At 40.4% G+C, this 9,440-nt stretch overlaps 1 protein-coding gene across 1 annotated transcript; it reads right to left on the bottom strand.

Moving 5' to 3' along the window:
• Positions 1-579: 579 nt before the first annotated feature.
• MGP (matrix Gla protein) lies at positions 580-3,956 on the bottom strand. Its single transcript, XM_047743235.1, has 4 exons — positions 3,793-3,956; positions 2,331-2,363; positions 1,410-1,485; positions 580-960 (listed from the first exon to the last, which is right to left on the bottom strand). Exons 1-4 carry the CDS (start codon positions 3,851-3,853, stop codon positions 819-821), a joined length of 312 nt encoding a protein of 103 aa, XP_047599191.1. The 5' UTR covers positions 3,854-3,956; the 3' UTR covers positions 580-818.
• Positions 3,957-9,440: the final 5,484 nt, after the last annotated feature.

Genomic DNA, 9,440 nt, shown 5'->3' with positions numbered 1-9,440 from the left:
ATGGCAGGAAGAGCAAAGTCTAAAGTGGGATTGAGAAGTCCTGGGCTCTGTCTTGAACTACCAAGCAGGAGACTCTGGAGCCTCATTTCTTCATTGGCAAACCAAGCTTGAGGGAATGATAGCATTTTGTCTGGTTCCCAAATTCCAGGACTGAATTGTTTAAAAAATCTCTGGTGATTGTGAAAGTGACATACTCTTGGCCCAAGTGAGTTAAAACTGTGACATCTTAGGAAATGATAACTCTCAAGACATTATGATGAGAGTGATGAGCCAGGATAAAGCTTGGAATCCACACGAGGGAATTAGGGCCATTTAAAGTTTGGGAGCAGGAAAATCATATGATTAATCACCTATGAGGTTTGAAAACCCTAGAAAACATATAACAGGAGGCATTCACCGATCCCAAGGTAGAGTCTAGACAAATTATGGCTGAATGTCTTCTAAGTTTCAATCTTGCTATGTAGATATGTTTTTAATGAGCACTAGAATATGATTAACAGAATTTCCTATTCTGGGTTAGATGGATCATGGTTTAAATATCTTAGCACTTTTTTTCCAGAAGAAATCAGACTCACAAAATGAAAGTATCCAACCAACAGTTTATTACATAATAATCACACATCTTAACTCCCTCTTGACCTTTCACAACATTGCACTTACACTGTGTATCAGCCTGGGATCAGGAAGGAGAGCAGCAGCCAGACAAGAACATTTAAGAAGTAAGCAATTCTTATGTTTTTATGTAGTTCGATGATGCTACTGCAAAGGAATACAAAACCAGACACCAGGCTCTGGAAAGAAAGAGACTTTTTCTAATCTCATTTGCTTCCTCGGCGCCGCCGGAAATAGTGATTGTAGGCAGCGTCGTATCCATAAACCAGGGCAAAGCGTTCGCAAAGCTTGAAGTCATCACAGGCTTCCCGATTGATCTCATAGGCAGGCTTGGTGCGTTCTCTGATCCTAGAATGTTGGTGGTGGGGGGTAAAGAGGCCCAAAATGAGAAGTATAGAGTGGGGAGGGGGGGAAGAAAGGGAAAAGAGGGGGAAGAAAGAATAAGAAAATATAGGAGAGAGATCCCATTCATCCCCCAATATTAGAGACACTTAATAGGAGGAAAGGTGGAACAGGGTTTTTTTTTTTTTTTTTTCTTTTCTTTTTTTTTAAGTGAAAACAGAAATTTTCTTTCTGTCCTCCTTTTCCCTTCTCCTTTTCTCAGCTTTTTGGGTCTTTCACAAATTAGTCTTCTTGAAATTCAGTTATTTTCTATACACTGTTTTTAATTCTTTGATTTGGGGATACAATTAGAAATGATACACATGATTAAAAAAATGGAATATTTCTCATTCCATTCAGATCAGGGTGGCTACATTGGGTAAAATTACCTCCCCTCATCAAGTTTTGTTACTCACCTCTCTTGGGCTTTAGCTCTCCATCTCTGTTGCTGGGACATAAAAGTATTAGCATTTCTCCTGTTAATGAAGGGATCTTCAAAGAAAAAAGAAATAATTTCAGTTTTAGAGAAGCAGTAGTTGGAGATATTTCCATGAATATTCCCTGACATAAATACATTTGAAAACTCATTAACTCATACATTTCATGTAACTAGCTATCTTATGAAACTCAGAGGGAAAGGTAAAGCAGATTTTATAAACTACTTAATCAAAAGAAATCAGTATATATTTTTTAGAGGTTTGTTACATAAGCCACAGTTTTTTTTATTTGTTTATTTCACCTTTGGGCAATTGCTTTGCCTTTCTTAATTTGGTATTCCTAGTCAGTGTGTTTTTAATTCCTGTGAGGAGAAATTCTCTCTGTCCTGAGGACTTGTGAAGCATAATTTTAGATCACTAGAAATGGACAGTGTAAATATTATGAAAATAATGAAAAAACTGGAAATGAGGGTGATATATTCCTTCTTTCTGTACTCAGTCTTTGTTAAGTCTAGATACTCAATGGCATTCAACATAATGCTGACAACTGTGGTTTCCCAGCTGACTAGGCCTCTAATTCCATACTTCGCCATACTTCACCATTTGTCATTACTCCTTGTTTTCCATCGGTGTAGCTGATGTGGTGCCAGCTTAAAATTTCCAAATGCCTCCAACTCTGCTGAATGCAGTTTCAAGGCCATATCACACTATTTCAAGCCTAAACCATTGTGCATCTGGTGATTTTTATAGTTGTTAGATTCTTAAATTTAGTTTTCCAAAAGAGGCCCTCTTTCCCTTCCCTATATGACCTCCATATATTATCATTTTGTCTACTTAAGAATAGGAAGAGAGATTCATTAAAACATGAGATTTAATTAAGGAAGTCAAATGTTCACTTACTAATTTCATAGGATTCCATGCTTTCATGAGATTCTGGAATTTAAAAAAAGTTTCCGTTGGTTATTATTTATCACACATGACAATGGTCTAAATTGAAGGACGGAAGGAGAGAAAAGAGTCAAAAAGATGTGAAGAATATAGTGAACAGTGTGATTATTACAAATTTCAGGCATTTAGGATTGAGGAGTTGTTTCTCTAGCTCTGTCCTTGGTGTAGAGATCTCTACACTTCAGTTTTTTCTGAGGAGGAAGGAGCCAGTGGTTACAGTCTTGGCTATAAGTTCCCAAGGGCTGTGAGGTCTTCAGGCTAGTGAAATAAGCTGATTTATGTGCTACACACAGATTTCCAGAGAGGCTTCTTCTCTGATTCATTTGGAACCTGTCCAAGAGCAGGGTTGAGAAGGACAAAGGGGTCCAGAAAATAGCCCAGGTCCTCCAGGCAGTGTGGGGATATGGTCAACCAGGATCTACCAAGATAGGTTTCTAAGAGGTTCTGAAAGCCTCTTAAGAACCTGTGTGAACTTGGCAGTCACAGAAACCACTGGTTCCAGGTGACATCTCCCACCGGGCTGAAGCCAGTTCAGAGGAAAAGCTGAGCTGATGCCAAAGCAGAAGTTTTCTTCTTTCTACCACTTTTCTGTGCACAGTAGGTAAATTTGGCAATAAGGGGTTTATATTTGTAAGCAAGTGATTTTATTTGAAAAACCAAAGAGGAGATGAAGAGATCAAATCCTCTGATACAGAAACCATGTGAATAATTTCAAGAGTCAGAAGAAAAGTACAAGTGGTTGTTAATATAATTGAGGTTCAAGGACATCTAAATATCCAGATAATTGAAGCATAAGATGGATTGAAAATAATCTTACTTCAGATTCTCTTTCATAAGTTTTGAATAGACTCAGGTATAGTTAGCAGCATAGAGAAACCAGATGGAATTTATCTTTTGACAATTGGAATTATACACCCATTTTTCTCTGAGATTCTTTAAATGTAGAACTCCGTTTTTAAATTAATTCACTGAAAAAATGTAGGAAGTTCATGAGATTGTTCTGTCCCTGCATAAGGCTAAACTTAACATTTCATGTGATAACTGGTTTTCTTAAAGGTGAGTGATTTAACTAATACGTTTAACCAACTGTTATCAAAGTATAAATAAACATCCCTAAAAATGAGAGCTTGGCGACTGGGAATTTGATATCTTTCTGGAACAGCAAAATTTCTAGATGTACAGTGACTTACCATAGACAGGACATGCTTGTTAAGTCTGGAAATTTCAGATGTAAAGAAGATTTGATGGGACAAATCAGTGTCCATAGGGCTTAGGAAATGTTAGATTGATGGTACTTTAAGATTCTATTAGAGAAAGGGGGAAGAAGAGGAGGAGGGAAGGGGAAAAATAAAATAAATTGAAATCAGAGGCAGAAAAGAAAAACCAGAAAAGTGGCAGAAGAAAGTTTTCTCACCATAGCACAGAGCTGCCACGGCCAAGGCAGCCAGGATGGAGAGAAGGAGCAGGCTCTTCATGGTCTCTCCGTGTCCCGTGGGTTGGTCTCACTGGCTTGTGCAGCAGTAGACAGAAGAGAGCTTCTGCGGGCTGTTAGTGAAAGGCTGTGGAGTTTTTATAAGAACTAGAGCAGCTGAAAGGGGAGGAACCAGTGGGAGGGGGCCAGAGAAGGTGGAGACTGGTTGGCCCTAAACAAGCACTGGGACTTTTCCCAAATCCTCATTCCTTCCAGATATTATCTGCTCTGGGTGGGCAGTTTTCCCTCAGTCCTTGGCCAGACTGTGCTACAGCAGGACGCTGCCCTGCTATGGACGTTGTGGCCGCCCTGATTTTGGGGCCAGACCTGGGCAAAGGTCCACGGAGAAGGGAGTTGCCACAAACACGTGTTTGCCTTTCTAATTCCTTCTCCGATCCACTCTCCTGGCTCTGACTGCATGTCTGTGGTGCAGACAGAGCTGTAGTGTTCTGCTGGCTCCCCTGATGGATGGATGAAAGGTTCTGAGGGCAAAGGACTTCCCTTCATAAACTGGTTCTAATGTAAACTTATTTTCCCAGTAGGGTTGAACTATCAATCCTAGACTAATCGCACATGTGCCTGGTGATAGACAACTTTTGCATTTTTGCTAGTGCTCAGCAGGGCAGAGATGCCCAGTGATGCCATGAGTTGTGTTTCCTCAACTGGCTCCAACGTAACTTGTCCATCCAGTTTTGTGTCTTGAGTCCAATCCTGTGCCTCACGGCTCTCTTAGGCTGGATACCACTCATCTAAGGGCAGCAAAGACAAGAGGGTGCCCACCTCTCATTTTCTGAAGACATTGTCCTGATAATGATCTAATCCAATATGCTCTTAGCAAGTGACACATGAGAGGCAAGGAACTGTGCTAGGTGCTGTGGGAGATCTAGAGACAAACAAGACACGTCCCTAAGGAGGTAAGTAATAGCAACTTACTATATTCATTTTGTGCTTTAGCTGTCATGTGTCCTCCAACATAGATTTTCACAAACATATGCTTCCATTATGCCATTATACCTTCAGTGGCAGAAGTGCTATGTCTTTTCTTGCAGGAGGAGGATTGTAATATGGTACCTCTGGTTATGTTGTAGACAGAGTTTGTTTTTTTTTTTTTTCTTCTTGGACAATCAGAAAAACTTTTCTATTAAGATGTGTCTCGGCTATCTGTTACCCAAGAGTCCTGTTGGAAGACAGATTTGAGTCACAGAGAAGCAGATTGTAGGTGAGCTAGAGCTACAGGACCTGTCACTTGGCTGGAACAGCAAAAGGGTTGGCATGGGAGTGGTCGGTATAGTTTTCAATAATTTCAAATAATTTCAATAATTTCAATAATTTCAAAGAGCAGTACTGGACAACCAGGTAAAGCTACATGCCTCATTCTTTTTGTTTTTTGGGGATGCACTTTCCCTCCCAGCCTCCACCTTCTGAAGAGCTTTTATAAATACTAAAGGATTCCCTGTTAAAGGAAATAGGTTGGAATCCTTGTACTCTGCAGGAATCACGTGTTGTGAAGGACTAATAAAATTCAGGGTTTCCCCCCAGATTTTTTCACATTAAGAGGTAGATTCTTTGTGATAAAACCTTAAGGAGGACCTCAAAGAGAAGACAACATATGTTCAACCCTGATAAATTCATCCATTGTGATTTCTAGTCACAAGATTGGTGGTTGTCTCCCTCTTTAAATTACAAACTTGGTCTCGGGATTGGCTTCAGTGCCCTTTTTCCAAGATAAATCATCCAAATCATTATATTTGCAAAAGACAGTTTACTACACTGCCTTTACAACATTTACTACATCGCTTGTTTTGGGAAAAAAAGGCTAACTGTGGCTTGTTCATGTAGCATTTTGTATCCACTCAACTCAGTTACTAACCCCCAATTTATAGGAGATGAAGCAAGTTTGGTTTCAGTGTCTCATCCCTAAAATGAGTAGGATACTCCACCCACCCCACCCCCCGCCCCGCCCATCTCCAATTCGGAATTAGAGAAGTCTCTCTTTTCCAGCTACAAATATGCGCTTTGAGATGTACGTTAGCTTGGTCTTTTCTGGCCAGATTCTGTATGCCTCCTCCACTCCCAGGTTCAAATGGCAGCTATGCTGTGTCTGCCGTCTGACATTACCATTGTTTATTCTTACACTCTCTGAATCCAAGCATGAAAATCTTACACTTCTCTTTCCAACGTAAGCTCCACCTTTCTTCACAAGTTGTTTTCATCACTGCTTCCACTGGCTTTCCTAAAGTCTTATTTGTTTATTTAAAAATATTTTCTTTATTTATTTGAGATATATATAGAGAGAGGCAGAGACAGCAGGAGCAGGGTAGGGGAGTGACAGGCAGAGGCAGAGAGAGAAGCAGACTCCCTGCTGAGCAGGAAGTCAGATGACATGGGGATCAGGACCTGAGCTGAAGGCAGACGCTTAAATGACGGAGCCACCCAGGTGCCCCTTTCCTAAACTTCTAAGCATGTTTCCTTATCATCTTGCCTTTTGCAAGGCTAACACTTTCTGTTGGAAACTGCCTCACTTTCACCACTCATCTTCCCCTTCAACTGTTTTCCATTTATTTATGGGTTCTCCTATGACAAATACCATTTTTATATAATTTATAAAAATTAATAATGTGTGTGAAAACTCCAAGCCCTTCTTTTTCTTTTTTCCCATACCACTCCCTGTCTTAAAGATATTTTTGTGGCAACTCCCATCACGGGTGTTTATGAAGAGGATCCAACTAACTTGATGGGGGCTTTGTATTAATAAGAAAGGGTTGAGATTGACTCCTTGGAAAAAAGAGAGAGAGAAAAAAATGGAGGTAGAAAAAAAGTGGAAGGAGAGAAATGAGAAAAGCCTTATAGATTTGGTTTGCTGGATGGGGAAGGTTTTGGGTAGAGCTGAAGTTGTAGAGAGAAAAGCTTTGAGGCTGCTGTAAGATGTGAGACATGGAAAGTGAGACATGGGAAAAGACAAATAAGATGCTTTGGTTATGAATATGCTTGTTTGAGATTGTAAAGGATTGAGAAGTGCCAGGAAATATTAAAATTGTTTTTAATTAATGCTGGCAGCTTTTTTTTTTTTTTTTTTTTTTGAGAGAGAGAGCTTGCATGCACTGTGTGAGAGCATGCATGAACGGGGGAGGGGGAGGGACAAAGGGAGAGGGAGAGAGCATCTCAAACAGGCTCCGCACCCATCACAGAGCTTGAGGCCAGGCTTGATGTCATGACCCTGAGATCATGACCTGAGCAGAAATCAAGAAGTGGATGCTTAACAATGAATGGAGCCACCCAGGTGCCCCTAATTTGTATTTTCTTAATTAAAATATCTTGTAAAGAGTAGACCACATGAAGCTCCAACTTATATTTGGATTTTAGATAATTTTGAAAAAGACATATACATATATTTTCCCCTAACTAAAGAGGAGTGTACTTTAGTGGAGAGACTATTTACAGATACTCCTAGGAGTGACAACAAAGGGACTGAAGAGAAAGGACATGACTGGCAGTGTTTTCAGACTGTACAGGGATCTCCCATGGGAGATGTTATAACCCAGGCAACAGGAGCCATGGAGCCACACAGGATCTCCTCTTCCACCTGCCCTCAGGAGGAAAGAGATGCATGAGCATGTCCTCTAGGGCCAGAAGTAGACTCATGCTTTAGTCATTCTTTCATCCATCCAACCATCAATCCATTTTACAAATGTATCAAGCATCTTCTATGTGCCGACTCTAAACTGGAAACAGAATGGAGAAAACCACAGATAGGGACCCTACTCTCATGGATCAAGTGTGATCTTAGATCACAGATTTAATTAGTGGTTCCTCTTCTTTATAAGTGTTTTTTAGGCAGCCAACTGGCCCTAGAGAGGTCTACATGATATGCTTTCTCATTGGACTGACTTTTTATAGATACCGAGGAGCATCTTTATTTGAAAAACATTGCAGAAAATACTGATGACAAGGTCAGATAAATTCTCAGTTCCAGGAAAGAAGGGAGGAGAAGGAAGGTTGGCAGATCTTGACATTGTAACGTATTTCCCACAATTCTACTTCCTCTGTCTGTCCTTGCTTATCCGTTCTTTCTTTTTCAGACTACTAGGTATTTTGTCTCCTTGAGGAATTTTCCTGGCTCCAGTCAGACTTTTTTTTTTTTTCTGTTCCATGAGATTCCACTTTATTTACAGAATGTTGGTTTTATGAGTTCACAGTATTATTTTCCTGGCAGCAGTAAAACCCTCAGTCTTGCCATTAAAGAAAAAGGCAAAGGGGAGAAGAATTAGGAAGTAACAGCCCAGAAAATAAAAACAAAAATCTCGGGTGTTTGGGTGGCTCAGTGGGTTAAAGCTTCTGCCTTCGGCTCAGGTCATGATCCCAGGGTCTTGGGATCGAGCCCCACATCGTGCTCTCTGCTCAGCAGGGAGTCTGCTTCCCTTCCTGTCTCTCTGCCTGCCTTTCTGCCTCTTTGTGATCTCTGTCTGTCAAATAAATAAATAAAATCTTAAAAAAACAAAAACAAAAACAAAAAACAAACAAACCCAAAAATCTCTTTCTAAATATTTGCAAATGACATATCAGATAAAGGGCTAGTGTCCAAAATCTATAAGGAACTTAGCAAACTCAACACCCAAAGAACAAATAATCCAATCAAGAAATGGGCAGAGGACATGAACAGACATTTCTGCAAAGAAGACATCCAGATGGCCAACAGACACATGAAAAAGTGCTCCTTATCACTTGGCATCAGGGAAATACAAATCAAAACCACCATGAGATATCACCTCACACCAGTCAGAATGGCTAAAATTAACAAGTCAAGAAATGACAGATGCTGGCGAGGATGCGGAGAAAGGGGAACCCTCCTACACTGTTGGTGGGAATGCAAGCTGTTGCAACCACTCTGGAAAACAGCATGGAGGTTCCTCAAAATGTTGAAAATAGAACTACCCTATGACCCAGCAATTGCACTGCTGGGTATTTACCCTAAAGATACAAACGTAGTGATCCGAAGGGGCACGTGCACCCGAATGTTTATAGCAGCAATGTCTACAATAGCCAAACTATGGAAAGAACCTAGATGTCCATCAACAGACGAATGGATAAAGAAGATGTGGATAAAGAAGATGTATATATCTTCTTTATATATAAAGAAGATATATACACAATGGAATACTATGCAGCCATCAAAAGAAATGAAATCTTGCCATTTGCGATGACGTGGATGGAACTAGAGGGTATCATGCTTAGCGAAATAAGTCAATCGGAGAAAGACAACTATCATATGCTCTCCCTGATATGAGGGAGAGGAGATGCAACATGGGGGGTTAAGGGGGTAGGAGAAGAATAAATAAAACAAGATGGGATTGGGAGGGAGACAAACCATAAGTGACTCTTAATCTCACAAAACAAACTGAGGGTTGATGGGGGGAGGGGGGTTGGGAGAGGGGGGGTGGGGTTATGGATATTGGGGAGGGTATGTGCTATGGTGAGTGCTGTGAAGTGTGTAAACCTGGCGATTCGCAGACCTGTACCCCTGTGGATAAAAATATATGTTTATAAAAAATAAAATAAAAAAAAAATCTCTTTCTAGGACAACAAAGGGCAAT

The sequence above is a fragment of the Lutra lutra genome, chromosome 8 (assembly GCF_902655055.1).
Source record: "Lutra lutra chromosome 8, mLutLut1.2, whole genome shotgun sequence".
In the NCBI taxonomy this organism is placed as follows: Eukaryota; Metazoa; Chordata; class Mammalia; order Carnivora; family Mustelidae; genus Lutra; species Lutra lutra.
Note: the sequence above shows the minus strand (reverse complement) of the source record. Positions and strands in the feature narration are given on the sequence as shown.